General features: G+C 37.3%; 1 protein-coding gene across 1 annotated transcript in view; it reads left to right on the top strand.

Moving 5' to 3' along the window:
- The first annotated feature begins 12,718 nt into the window (after nt 1-12,718).
- The window catches only part of abcg1 (ATP-binding cassette, sub-family G (WHITE), member 1), a 44,731-nt gene continuing 41,661 nt past the window's right edge, over nt 12,719-15,788 (top strand). Inside the window, exons 1-2 of the mRNA XM_052110074.1 lie at nt 12,719-12,919; nt 15,149-15,392. Of these exons, the coding sequence (XP_051966034.1) occupies nt 12,857-12,919; nt 15,149-15,392 (307 nt within the window). The 5' untranslated portion in view covers nt 12,719-12,856. The remainder of the gene's footprint in view (nt 12,920-15,148; nt 15,393-15,788) is intronic.

The raw sequence follows: 15,788 nt of genomic DNA on the forward strand, positions 1-15,788 counted from the left end.
ACGGCAAAGCGAAATGGTTTGGGACAGCATGAAGGTGAGTAAATTATGACAAAAGTGTAATTTTGGGATGAACTATTCCTTTTGAAAATTAAAAGCCAGACATGTTACCCAATATGCATTGAAACATTGTTCAGTATATCATGTCAGCATATTTTAGGTATCAATTAAATGGAAGTGCTGTTGTTTAGTAATAACACACTCATTGTCTGAAAGAAGCTTTTTTTTTTTTTTTTTTTTATAATTGTGAACCAGTGTAAATATTGTCCAGAGAGCCTTATTAAATGTGACTTCAATGTTACCATATTGCGCTTTTTTCCTGTTCTGAATTTATCTGTTGTTAAAGGCTTTAAAAGACAACGAAAAGCAAAAATCTGTCTGTTGCCCCCTTGGCTGCTTTAGATACTTTTGTGTTTGGCCATTTAATTTTGAACCAGGGATAATCGTTTTGTTCTTTTTTTGGAGGTTGATTGTTGATCAGTTTTGACCTGTTTTCACACTCATGGACTTGGATTTCCTGTTGGGTTTTTTTCTGTCAACAAATTTTCATGCAGATGAATAGTTTCATAATTTATTTTGACAAGGTTAGAAACATCTGGATGCAGATTCTTCCTCCATAATGTGAACTAATAGGCCTACTAAATTTCACAAAAGATATCATTGCGGTTTTTGTTGACATATTTTCAGCTTTAGCTACCCAGAATATTGTATGTGCCTGTTCTTCACAAACAAAGTTATAAAATAAAAAGAAATGTTTACATTTGTGTTCACCTGTCTGATCTTTATTAATTAGAATTTGGTCCTAAAACCACATGTGAACTGGTTAACCCAGTTGCAAAATTATATTTTGCTGGTATATGCATGTATTAGTCTGTGTCATGTGAACAGCTTATTTTAAATATCCTCTGTTACAGAATATTACAGCGCATATTCAGTCATCTCATCCCAAAAATGTTTCTTCGATTGCTTCACTCTGCTTGTTTCACCCAGACTTTGGGTGGAATTTGGTCACATTCCAGTTATAGATGTGTCATGTGAACCCATTAATCCATTTGCTGCATAACTGGATAAAGTAAAAAGGTGGGTTTCTAGATATACGAATAAGACAGCTGCAATATGCCTGTGTGAATTGGAAATCTGTCATGTGAACACCTTGTCAGGAAATCACTAAGAAAATATTCAAGTGGATATTCAGAGGAAAAATCAGATTTGTTTCAAAAATGTTTCTTCATTTGCTTTGCTCTTCCCTTGCTTCACCCAGAATTAATTTTGTGTGAGCATGCACAGATATGAAGGAATATTCCATGACCCAAAATTCAGATTACACAGGCATTTGCCAGCTGCCTAATTCAAATATGTAGAAACCAGAATATTGGCTTAATTGGGTTATGGAAATTAGATGAATGTGTTTTCTTGACGCACTCGTAATCTCAACATTACGATAGGAAACAAAATTTTCGTGTGGACAGTTGTTCACAACAAAATAGAATTTTCAGACTGTTTTCAATTACAAACGATGAGTGTCAATCCTTCCAGTGTCTGATCTGGTACTAGCAATTTAAAGAAATAACAGGTTACCAATTAAATGTGAGATCTGTTCATTAGGTGATGCCAAATATGAGATTCCAGAAATGACGTTTATCAAAAACAGTCACATTTCTGCAATCAGTCACAGACAAGCCTTGTGACATGTCACTCTTTCAGCCTTTTAGAATGCTAGTCTGTGCCACAGATGTTATTGTGATGCCAGTGAGCATGGCGTAAACAGAGCTGTGGGGGCTTGTTCCATTGTGCTTCTAACATGCCGCACCGCCCAACTAGCAAATGCACAGATGGAATGACTCCCCATCCAACGTGTGTGTGTGTGTGTGTGTGCGTGCGTCTGTTTATACAGGTGAAACTCGAAAAATTAGAATATCGTGCAAAAGTTCATTAATTTCAGTAATTCAACTTAAAAGGTGAAACTAATATATTATATAGACTCATTACAAGCAAAGTAAGATATTTCAAGCCTTTATTTGATATAATATTTATGATTATGGCTTACAGCTTATGAAAACCCCAAATTCAGAATCTCAGAAAATTAGAATATTGTGAAAAGGTTCAGTATTGTAGGCTCAAAGTGTCACACTCTAATCAGCTAAACACCTGCAAAGGGTTCCTGAGCCTTTAAATGGTCTCTCAGTCTGGTTCAGTTGAATTCGCAATCATGGGGAAGACTGTTGACCTGGCAGTTGTGCAGAAAACCATCATTGACACCCTCCACAAGGAGGGAAAGCCTCAAAAGGTAATTGCAAAAGAAGTTGGATGTTCTCAAAGTGCTGTATCAAAGCACATTAATAGAAAGTTAAGTGGAAGGGAAAAGTGTGGAAGAAAAAGGTGCACAAGCAGCAGGGATGACCGTAGCCTGGAGAGGATTGTCAGGAAAAGGCCATTCAAATGTGTGGGGAGCTTCACAAGGAGTGGACTGAGGCTGGAGTTACTGCATCAAGAGCCACCACACACAGACGGGTCCTGGACATGGGCTTCAAATGTCAAACGTCTTACCTGGGCTAAAGAAAAAAAGAACTGGTCTGTTGCTCAGTGGTCCAAAGTCCTCTTTTCTGACGAGAGCAAATTTTGCATCTCATTTGGAAACCAAGGTCCCAGAGTCTGGAGGAAGAATGGAGAGGCACACAATCCAAGATGCTTGAAGTCCAGTGTGAAGTTTCCACAGTCTGTGTTGGTTTGGGGAGCCATGTCATCGGCTGGTGTTGGTCCACTGTGCTTTATTAAGTCCAGAGTCAACGCAGCCGTCTACCGGGACATTTTAGAGCACTTCATGCTTCCTTCAGCAGACAAGCTTTATGGAGATGCTGACTTCATTTTCCAGCAGGACTTGGCACCTGCCCACACTGCCAAAAGTACCAAAACCTGGTTCAATGACCATGGTATTACTGTGCTTGATTGGCCAGCAAACTCTCCTGACCTGAACCCCATAGAGAATCTATGGGGCATTGCCAAGAGAAAGATGAGAGACATGAGACCAAACAATGCAGAAGAGCTGAAGGCCGCTATTGAAGCATCTTGGTCTTCCATAACACCTCAGCAGTGCCACAGGCTGATAGCATCCATGCCACGCTGCATTGAGGCAGTAATTAATGCAAAAGGGGCCCAAACCAAGTACTGAGTACATATGCATGATTATACTTTTCAGAGGGCCGACATTTCTGTATTTAAAATCCTTTTTTTTTTAATGATTTCATGTAATATTCTAATTTTCTGAGATTCTGAATTTGGGGTTTTCATAAGCTGTAAGCCATAATCATCAAAATTATATCAAATAAAGGCTTGAAATATCTTACTTTGCTTGTAATGAGTCTATATAATATATTAGTTTCACCTTTTAAGTTGAATTACTGAAATTAATGAACTTTTGCACGATATTCTAATTTTTCGAGTTTCACCTGTATGTGTGCCTCTACCAAGCCCCACCACTCACAAATACACAATGCATTGCATTTGTTGTCCATTACAAATATCCAAAACATGCACTCCTCCTAAGTGGAACTGGGTGGGAATGTGCTTTATAACTCTTTGAAACAAAATGTGACTGTTTTCAAAGTCTGACACATTAAGATTATCTGCATTTTAAATATATTCCTTGGCAAACCCTTATGATAAACATTGGCACAAATATGCCACATTGTAAAGCAATGTTCTGTGTTTAATACATATTACGCATGCTGTCGATTACCATAGAAAACTATTTCAACTCATCGCTTAGTTTGTAAAAACAAGCAAAAATGTTAAGTTATGGATGTAACTTATGAACGGCTATGGGCAAGGTATCATTACAATACTCACTTGTTTTAAATGTATAACAATATACACTCACTGAGCACTTTATTAGGTACCTGTACGCTTTCTAAACTGTACTTAATCATGTACAAATTATCCAATCACCCAATCGTGTGGCAGCAGTACAATGCATAAAATAATGCAGATACGAATCAGGAGCTTCAGTTAATGTTCATATTAACCATCAGAATGGGGAAAAAAATGTGATCTCTGTTATTTTGACCATGGCATGATTAATGGTACCAGACAGGCTGGTTTGAGTATTTCTGTAACTGCTGATCTCCTGGTATTTTCACGCACAACATTCTCTAGTGATTACTCAGAATAGCATCTCAGAATGCACAACACACTGAACCTTGAGGTGTACGGGCTACAACAGTAGAAGACCACGTTGGACACTTTATTAGGAACCATAGTGTTCCTAATAAAGTGCTAGGTGAGTGTAAGTTCACAACAATGAGACCAGAGTGATAATATTTATCTGATAAAAAAAATATACAAGCTGGTAATTATTTTTCATGAATGTCCGTTGTAAGTGCATTACTGGAAGTGCGTGCTTTAATTCTTTATACAAAATGAGTGACGAGTCGAAATTGAGCACGTTGACATGCTCGTTCTTACAAGATTATGCTTAATAATCAGACAAAGTGTGTGGTCATGTTAACGCCTTAAATGCTGTTCGTTTATCAGGGAAATGTCATTAACAGGTTAAGCATAAACTAGATTTTTGCCTATTACCCCAATTTCGCTCCGCATGTAAACACCTTTACCAGTGAATTTACAGTCTTATCCAATGTGCACAAGAGTTGCGTGCATGACTTTAAATTTTGATGTCAGTTGATAATAATCAGATTTCTTGAATTAGCAGATTTTTGGTTGTTATCAGCATATTAGCGTGCATGTAAACACACTCACTGTGTGAGCTAATCAACAGTATGTCACCAAAGCAGTATTGTAACAAAAACTCTTTTTCTTTAAAGATACATTTTATTTGGTTTGAATACCATAAATTACAACACAAAGAATTCAGCAATCCAGCTGCTTCATGACCAAACCATTATAGGACATCAAACTAGCACTTGCCCTCTAGTAAGCGGATGGTAGCATTCACTGTTATGAGATATGTGGGTCAGTGAACTTTTGTTGCTCAATGCAGGCCATTCTGTGGAGGCCAGAGCTGAGCTGCTTTGACTCCACTAATCCAATTTGAGCAAGTAGCAAACAAAAATATATTGCATGTATACAGCGATCAGGCTAATAAAAAATACAGGTAAATCTAAAAATGTCTTTGAGTACATATTGGCTGATCCTTCTGACAATCAAAAACTCACTGGATGTAACTTTAGCTGAATTCTTACTCAGTCTTATATCAGGTGACTGTTTAATTGAGAAAGTGTTTGAATAATGATGCAAACTGTTGGTTAAATTTTGCTACAGAAATCATCGTTATGCTAACATTTGTAAATCAACACAGCATTTCTCATATTCTGTGGAAATGGAGGTTAGCTTCGTGCAGACTTCATAAGCAGAAGTGTCTTCATGAAGGTTAAAATCGCGAAGCACAGCACCTAGAAATGAACAGAAGCATTTTGTTTAGATAACTAAATGTTTAATTCATTCCTTTATATCCTCACTGCAATGCGACATACATTTTAAAATACATTTTCCATGTTAAAAATTAAAAGAATTGACAGTTATGCTCTTAATGTCTATGGTTGCCCCAATACTTCCATAGTAAGTGCATTTATTTTATTAAAATTTTAACAACAACATGCCACAAATGCTGTCAATAAAACTGGCATTACTTGAATTTAACCTGGAATATTATTTTAAATGATCGGCTAATCTATGCAGTCAGGTACAAGTACTGTACAAAATAATTTACAATTGTAAAATAATAATTAAAAGAAAATGTAATTCGGTGATGTTGCATCTAAAAGAACCCTTGTACCTGTATCTTCGAGGGCATCCATGGTACCCAATCATATACTCCTGTGCATAGCAGTGTTTCCTGCACAGCCCTCGATATCCACAAGTCCACCGCTGTGTTCCTGTATCATTAGCTGTTGGGAACAGATTGTCACAATGTTAAAACTTACTGTAGACAACAGCACATCCAAAATTGTCCTAAAGTCATTGATGTTGTCTTTGCCAGCAATTTGTGAGAGAATGCTACTAAGCAATACATTTAGTCTAAAGGCCTACAAGCACCATGTTACAAGGTACTGTAGTGTGTTTAAATGCTCTTGTACCTTCTCCAGCTGTCAGCAGCAGCAGAGTTATGATGAGCAGTCCCAGTGCCCTCATGTTTGTTCCCATATTGTATCTCTGACTCTACGGCTGACCAGTCACATTTATATCGTACTGCCACCCTGTTAGAGGGGAGAGGGAGGGGTAGGTGGGTGTGGGTCCAGTCAATGCAGCTGTAAATAACATCATTTTCATGGGGCATTTTGTGTTCATTTACAGATAATGCTTACACTTGTTGATTGCTATTTGTGTTTAATTATTTAATGGGTAAAACTTTACAAAAAAGTTTATATTTTGTTAACATTAGTAAATGCACTAAGTATGAACTAACAATGAACAATAGATTTTTGATAATTTAATAATCTTAGTTTAGGATAAGAAAATGCTATTGTAATTTGTTAGTTTATAACGTATGAACATAAGTTTAATTTATTAATATGTTAAAGTTAATGTTATAATTAGTGAAATATATCTGATTAAATCTATGTATCATCTATATAATTTATATATTTGATCTATCTGTCTGTCTATTCTATATTCTGTTTATCTATTATTATATTCAATATTTTATTTGTATCTAATGTAAAATGTCTGTCTGTCTATTCTATCTATTCGCTGTCAGTCTATATTCTATTTATTCTACATTTTATTCCATCCGTCCGTCCGTCCATCCATCCATTCTTCCTTGGATCCACTATTGTTCCTGTGCCAAAAACAACAAATACTGCTCCAGTAGATCAAAAGATGATGCAATCACAGCACTGTCACACGTGGATTCTGGGAAGGGGAACTATGTGTGGATGCGGCTTGTAGATTATAGTTCTGCATTTAGCAAAATCATTCCCTCTAGATTTATCAACAAGTTTAAGGAATTATGACTGAGCTCCCCCCTCTGTCAGTAGGAACTGGACTTCCAGGTGCTTAGAGTGGGTAACAGTACCTCTGAGTCATCACTTTGAACATCGGAGCATGTCAGGGGTGTGTCTTAAGTCCCTTACTGTACTCTCTGTACACTCATGTCTAGGGCTGGGTTTTGATACAGATTTCCCGATTCAATTCAATTTCGATTCACAAACTCTTGATTCGATTTCGATTCATATGGGTTTAAGTTATAATGTTGGTTTTGCTTAAATATAAAATTTATTCGCTCCCAGCTAATGCTGTTAATTATACAGGGGATCTTTTAACGAGGTACATTAGAAAAATATAAATGTTGTTAATTATATTTTATAACTTTTTCATCATTTTGGCTTTTTAAAATTGAAAAAATAAATGTATTCAATATTTTTTTTTTATGATTTTTTTTTAATCAATAACGGTAAAGAACAAAAAGGGTATTAAAGGACACAGTTTTCAATGACAAATGGGTTGCGTTGATCTCGACTTTGACACAGGCTTTTACTCTCAACATGTTGTGAAAGGATCTTGCTGCTGAACACTTTGTGACTAAACTACACAATTACTGGTGAGTGAAATGTAAACATTTACCATCCAGTTGCCAAATATATTCACATTAGTTGCATAGTGTGATGTTTGGTTGCAATTGCGAGTGATTTCCTCTCAATGTAGTAGAGGGCTGCGCATTGAGTGAAAGTTCGATCTTGGAATTTAAGAATCGATATCGAGATCGTTCAAATGAAGATCGCGATGAATCAGAATGATTTTCTCTTGTTTTTTGTTCTCTTGTAGTTTTCTGTTGTTTGTTTGAATTATTCTTTACAGGTAGTTTACTTCTCCCTAGTCTTCTCCTGAAGCCTTTTTCCAATTACTCACTTTGTTCTACAATAAAATCAGTTTTCTTTAACTGGTGATTTGTGGTCTTTGTAGTGCTGGGGCTGGAGGCAGGAAACCTCCTGATCTCTCCACTTTTAACCATTTTGTTACTCCTTCCCAATCCTAGACTGGGCAGGAGGTAACAGCATCATAAAGTTTGCTGATGATATAGTAGTGGTGGTCCTGATTTGAGATAGCAACGAGAAGGCCTACATTGTAGAGGTGGAGAAACTGACGTGCATCCTCTCTGGATGCATTATTGCCTGGTATGGGAGTTCCACCATGGTAAGGACAGCGGAATGGATCACCCAATGTGCCCTTCCCAACATAGAGGACATATACACTCACTGAGCTCTTTAAAAGGAACACCTGTACACCTACTTATTCATTGCTATTAACTACTCAGCCAATTGTGTGGCAGCAGCACAATGAACAAAACCATGCAGATATGGGTCAGCAGCTTCAGTTTATGTTCACACCAACCATCAGAATGGGAAAAAGATGCAATATCAGTAATTTGGACCGTGGCATGATTGTTGGTGCCAGCCGGGCTGGTTTGAGATCTCTAACGGCTGATCTTCTGGGATTTTCATGCACAACAGTCTCTAGAGTTTACTCAGAATGTTGCCAAAAAAAAAACATCCAGTGAGGTCAGTTCTGTGGAAAGAAACACCTTGTTGATGATAAAGGGTCATCGGAGAATGGCCAGACTGATTTGAGCTGATAGAAAGGCTATGGTAACTCAGATAACCCCACTGTACAATTGTAGTGACCAGAATATTATCTCAGAATGCACAACATGTCAAACCTTGAGTCAGATGTGCTACAAAATCAGAAGACCATGTTGGGTTTCACTTCTGTCATTCAAGAACAGAAATCTGAGGCTGCAGTGGGCACAGGCTCACCAAAACTAGACAATTGAAGACTGGAAAATCGTAGCCTGGTCTGATGAATTTAAATTTCTGCTGAGGCATTCAGATGGTAAGAATTTGGTGCCAACAGCATGAATCCATGGACCCGACCTGCTTTGTGTCAACATTCCAGGCTGGTGGCGTGGTGTAATGGTGCAGGGAATATTTCCTTGGTACACTTTGGGCCTGTTAATACCAATCAATCATCGCTTGAATGCCACGGCCTATTTTAGTATTGTTGCACAATTTAACCATCTTCTAATGGCTACGTCCAGCATGATAACGCACCTTGTTACAAAGCAAAAGTGTTACAAAATAAATTTGTTTGTTTAAAGAACATGACAATTAGTTCACTGTTTTTAGTGGCTTTGCAGTCACTGGATCTGAATCCAATACAATGCCTTTGGGATGTGGTAGAACACATGAATGAGCGACTGACAAATCTGCAATGTCAAAATGGACCAGAATCTCAAAGGAATGTTTCCAACATCTTGTGGAATCCATGCCACCACCTTTGCATTTAAAACAGCACCAATTCTCCGAGGTTCACCTGGACACGTTTTTTTCTTGGTTGTTGGCAGATAGGATGTTCCAAGCTTCTTGGAGAATTCCCCACAGTTATTCTAGCCTGATGAGCAAATCTTACAGTGCATCATGTAACATCCTAATAAATACTTCATGCTACACGATTGTCTTCAGATGACCTTGATTAACACTCATACTGTGTGTTTCTGCAGTTGGAACTCATTGATAAACAGGTAGTTGTGCAACTGTGTACAGCCAGTTACTTTGTCAGCAAAAAAAGTACTATTCAGACCAGACTGCAGCTCACAGGCAAGCCCTCGTGACCAGGACTCTCTCTCTACACCCACCCACTTCAAACACACACTGGTTTTAAATCTGTCGCAGCTACTGAATAATTAAGCTTACTTAACTGACATTTTTTGATCTTTTGTGGCATAATGAATATGGCGTTGCACATTCACGTTGTGAATGGTCATGACAGCTATGTTTACTCCTGTCCTGGAAGCATTACAAAATTATTTTCTATTAAATGCCACCAGAGGGGGTATTTGCTTTAAGCCTAGGTCAGTGCATTCTACAAAGTTGGTTCAATGAGTAAGTCGAACAATGCATGTTTATACAAGGGCCCTTAAAGTATCTGGACCCTTAATCCACTCTTAAAAATGTATAACTGTCATTGCATTAGACAACAAGTTAGCACAAGCACACTCTTCAAGCAAAACATTTCACAAAAAAGATTGATTGTATTCAAGTATAGAAATACTATTCAAAGTTAAGATAAGAAAGCATTTTGTCATTTTATAGCTGTGAAACTTTAGTGGAACATTTCCATATTACTATGATGAACTACACCTGTGGTTACTCTGATACCTGTGTGAACTTGAGGGGAACTGACTTTAAAATCAACTTGGGGTCAGCTGTTAGAGGTAATGGCTCAGAAAATGTAGTTCTGAGAAAAGTTTCTAGCATCAATTGTTTGTAAAAAGCACTTGGTTTACGATTTTGTTATTTAATGCAATGATATTGAAATAATATTATAACTAATAATGGAAGGTTTTTTTATTTTATTTATTTTTGTGGCAAAGGGGGACTTTAAACAACCACTTTGGTTAAAAAGCCTCCACACATAGGGTAAAAGGCCCCGGGGATGTAATAGTAATATAGTGTAGATACAGCGCATCCGGAAATTATTCACAGCGCTTCACTTTTTCCACATTTTGTTATGTTACAGCCTTATTCCAAAATTGATTAAATTCATTATTTTCCTAAAAATTCTACAAACAATACCCCATAATGACAACGTGAAATAAGTTTGTTTGAAATCTTTGCAAATTTATTAAAAACATGTTTTTTTTTAAATATCACATGTACATAAGTATTCACAGCCTTTGCTCAATACTTTGTTGAAGCACCTTTGGCACCAATTACAGCCTCAAGTCTTTTTGTGTATGATGCTACAAGCTTGGCACACCTATTTTTGGGCAGTTTCTCCCATTCTTCTTTGCAGGACCTCTCAAGCGCCATCAGGTTGGATGGGGAGCATCGCTGCACAGCCATTTTCAGATCTCTCCAGAGATGTTCAATCAGGTTCAAGTCTGGGCTCTGGCTGGACCACTCCAGGACATTCACAGAGGTGTCCCGTAGCCACTCCTTTGTTATCTTGGCTGTGTGATTAGGTTCATCTTCGAATAGGACAACGACCCTTTGCCCCAGTCTGAGGTCCAGAGTGTTCTGGAGCAGGTTTTCATCAAAGATGTCTCTGTACATTGCTGCATTCATCTTTTCCTCGATCCTGAGTAGTCTCCCAGTTCCTGCCGCTGAAAAACATCCCCACAGCATGATGCTGCCACCACCATGCTTCACTGTAGGGATGGTATTGGCCAGGTGATGAGCGGTGCCTGGTTTCCTCCAGACATGCCGCTTGCCATTCAGGCCAAAGAGTTCATAAGACCAGAGAATTTTGTTTCTCATGGTCTGAGAGTCCATCAGGTGCCTTTTGGCAAACTGCAGGTGGGCTGTCATGTGCCTTTTACTGAGGAGTGGCTTCCACGTGGCCGCTCTACCATACAGGCCTGATTGGTGGAGTGCTGCAGAGATGGTTGTTCTTATGGAAGTTTCTCCTCTCGGGTTCTTGGTCACCTCTCTGACTAAGGCCCTTCTCCCCCAATCGCTCAGTTTGGCTGGGGAGCCCGCTCTAAGAAGAGTCCCGGTGGTTCCAAACTTCTTCCATTTACGGATGATGGAGGCCACTGTGCTCATTGGGACCTTCAATGCTGCAGAAATGTTTATGTACCCTTCCCCAGATGTGCCTCGATACAATCCTGTCTTGGAGGTCTTGGACTTCATGGCTCGGTTTGTGCTCTGACATGCACTGTAAACTGTGGGACCTTATATAGACAGGTGTGTGCCTTTCCAAATCATGTCCAATCAACTGAATTTACCACAGAGGGACTCCAATCAAGTTGTAGAACCATCTCAAGGATGATCAGTGGAAACAGGATGCACCTGAGCTCAATTTTGAGTGTCATGGCAAAGGCTGTGAATACTTATGTACATGTGATTTTTTTTTTGGTATTGTGCTTATTTTTAAGAAATTTGCAAAGATTTCAAACAAACTTCTTTCACATTGGCATTATGGGGTATTGTTTGAAGAATGTTAAGGAAAATAATGAATTTAATCAATTTTGGAATAAGTGCTGTGAATACTTTCCGGATGTACTGTATGAGGGCACAATTTGTCAAAATACTTTTGAGACTGTAGGACAAATAACAAATTAAGATTATACTTATTCAAAATAACCAATGGTTATTTTATAAGGGTGTAACATTTCCTGTAATTTTTTATGAAATTCAGTATTTCATAACATCTCGAGTATTATATAAAAAATAAATAATTATGATTTGTATATTTCCATATATTTTTGCCTTGTATTGGTACGCCCACCCCAGTTTTACTGGGATAATGATTTGTGTCATTATTCAACTTAACTGTGAAAATAAATGTACATAATTGCATGGAAAATGTGATGTAGTTTTACTGTAGATGACAAAAAACTTGATTATGAATGATATCAAACATATTTTATATATATATTTATTTTAAACGACATGACGGAACTCATGTCGGAATAGAAGAGAGACGCATTTTAAGTCTTAACGCAACGCTCATAGCGCGACGCTGAAATATTTGAGAAATGAAACTGCCAAAGACACCCGTCTGATGTGTAGCTTGCATAGACTAGCAATGATAAAATAACGCCGACGGAACTCAAGGTTCTGAAACCCTACAGTGATAGAGAAGTGCTTTTAAAGACTATCAGCTGCCACTGTGTCCTGAGGCGCGCGCATCGCTCAACTCCTCAGATGTCCATCAGCGATCCGGTACAGTACATCGGCTGCACGGCAAGTGACGTCACCCTCTAAACACCGAGCGCAGGCAGCTTTCTTGTAAACAATAATACAGCCGAGGAGAGAGTGGACGACTCGGAGAGGAGCTCAGGACCAAAACAAATGCCCAAGAGTTTATTGCACTGGCCAAAATCGCAGAACATTTTAAAGGAATGGCATGTCTGATGGCAGCCTTTTCAGTCAACAATACTACAGTGACCAACTCTATCATAATGGTAAGATTGTTTTATTTTATTAACATCTATATAGAAAATATGCTGTTGTTGTTGTTTAGGTATGATTCATTTTTATTTGTAAATAATTGTATTTAATATTAAAATGAATAATAAATAATAATACACAAAATAATTTCATAAGATTCCAAACTTAATGCTTTATAAAGCTGCGCTTTAATGGTTCACTGATGGCTGTATCCCACATTTTCTCCCACCATGCTATGCACATATCTGTAGGTCAGTGTTATTCGCCTGACTTTTCTGTTGTTATTGCAAAATATTTACCTTTGCAATTGAAGTTTGTAATACATTTATGCATATGGAATATATCATAAAACTGTCATATGAAGATGTGAATTTAAACATACTGCATATCCCTGTAAATCATCAAACAGTTTTAATAGGAAAACACACTAAATGCATTACACTGACACTGTATTACTGTTTTTCCTGAGCTTAAAATAAGCTTTGTCCGATAGTAACCCCATCTGCCTTCTGTGGCTGGAGGGAGAGGTTATTTACGTTTAATTTTAGCGTGCATTGTCCAAATAAATTTTACTATAGGCTACTGTACATTTGCCATTTGAGCTGGGACTGGAACCTGGGACATTGCTGCTGTGAATGTGACAGTGCTACCCACTGAGCCACTGTGATGCCCACCATTGTAGTTTTCCAAAATAATAATAATACAAAAAAAGAGTAAATAAATATTGAAAAAATAATATGGATATCATGTACAATAAATATTATGGTAACTTTATTTATTTATTTATTTATTTTTTGGTCATTTTCAATTAGAACATATAAGATATTTATAAAATATTCCAAGATATTTCAGTCAATATCATGAAATAACCATGATACATGTCCAAAAAAATATGATAATACTATTTTACAAATCCCATAAAACCTTGCCATTGTCTTTTTTTTTTCATTAAGTTTTGATATTTCGAAGTTGCAAGTCTTGTTTTCTGACATGACAAAAGGATACAACCACTTAGTATTTTGTATTGTTAAAGGAATATTTCGGGCTCAATACATGTTAAGCCCAATTGAGAGCATTTGTGGCATAATGTTGATTACCACAAAAAATTATTATGACTCATCCCTCCTTTGCTTTAAAAAATAATAAGAAAAAATCTAGTTAATTACAGTGAGGCGCTTACAATGGAGGTGAATGGGGCCAATTTATTGGAGGGTTTAAAAGCAGAAATGTGAAGTTTATGATTTTATAATATATATGATTTTATTACACATTCATTTCTCTGTTAAAACTCATGTATTATTTGAGCTGTAAAGTTGCTGTAGGATTTGTTGAAATTACATTGTCATGGCAACAAAGTTGTAAAATTGGCTGTAACTTTACACAGAAAAGGTTAGTAAGGGATTTGATCATGTTTACAGGCATATTCTTTTTGACTTGACGAACTTTTAAAAAAAGTTAGTATTTTACAGTTCAAATATTGGCCCATTGTAAGTGCCTCACTGAAACCTTGTTTTTTTTTAAAGAAAACGAGGGAAAGTCACAATAAATGTTTGTGGTTTTCAACATTATGCCACACATGCTGTCGTTTGAGCATAATTTGTATTGAACCCGAAATATTTCTTTAAAGGTACTGTTAGTGATTTTAGTTTTCTGAAGCTTTCATGCGACTGTTGAATTAGCCATGCCCCCTCATTCCAAAACCCCACCCTCCAAAGATAATTTTGAGACCAAAATAGAGCAAAAGGGCTGCATTGTTGAATTCTTTGGCTGTCAAATTCAACTGTGGCACAATAGTGCCCTCAACTGGCAAACATTATGAATCATAGCCTTCAAATACAACACTATGAGAATGAGCAAAATGATTGATGGGTCGCAGACACATTATTGTTTGTTGTTTACAAAGTCTACAGTTGTCACAGAGTGTCTATCTATATGCTAGTTTGCAACCGGTGAGATATCTCAGGACACTTATTTCATTAATATCTTTAAGGGAGTAGGAACATTATAATTTATTTGTAAACTTTTCCATGAAATTTTTTTTTTTTTTACAGCACCTTTAATGGAATATTTATCAGTTAAAATTTTGTAATCATAAATCTTCCCATAAATAATATTTATTTATCCTTGATGATTTCAGAACCTCTTCTTCAGCAGTGATCTTGTTTTCCTCAGACCAAACACATTGAGTATTTCTACTCATGGCTGCAGAGTATTACATAAGCTCTCTGTCTTTCCATCTCCAGAATACAAATGGACCTCCCGATCTTATGCTGGACACTAGAAGTGTGTGCGTGTCAATCGACGAGCTGATGTCCAATCAAGTCGGAAGTCAGCAGACGCCATTTTTAAACGGACACCTGAAAAAAGTAGAGAACCATCTGACTGAAGCCCAGCGATTCTCATACCTCCCCCGCAGACCAGCAGTCAACATCGAATTCAAAGATCTCTCATACTCAGTTCCTGAGGGTCCATGGTGGAGAAAGAAAGGTAATGTGTGACATTTAAACTTTAAAGCACCTTGTAATAAAGGTTTCATTCTAATAAATGTCATTTAAAGTTAGCACCATGAAAGAATACATTTGTGGGATGTCCCAGAGAGAGACACAGCAGCAAGATTGGCATCTCAAACAAGGTTACAGATGTTAGTTCATTAGTTGAGGGGGGTTATCAGATAAGCAAGATAAGCAAATCAGATAAGGAAACGCAGATGATGGTGTGTACGTACTGCATGTTTTTGTATTTCCTTTCAAAACATTAACTATAGACTTCATATAAGAACACTACCATTTCCCTTTTTTATGCATTTGTTATTTTAACGAGCCCTTGAAATCAAATTTGGAATTGTGTGGCTTTTAGTCTATATTTGCTTTGAGGTTATCTATA

The sequence above is a fragment of the Xyrauchen texanus genome, chromosome 38 (assembly GCF_025860055.1).
Source record: "Xyrauchen texanus isolate HMW12.3.18 chromosome 38, RBS_HiC_50CHRs, whole genome shotgun sequence".
NCBI lineage: Eukaryota > Metazoa > Chordata > Actinopteri > Cypriniformes > Catostomidae > Xyrauchen > Xyrauchen texanus.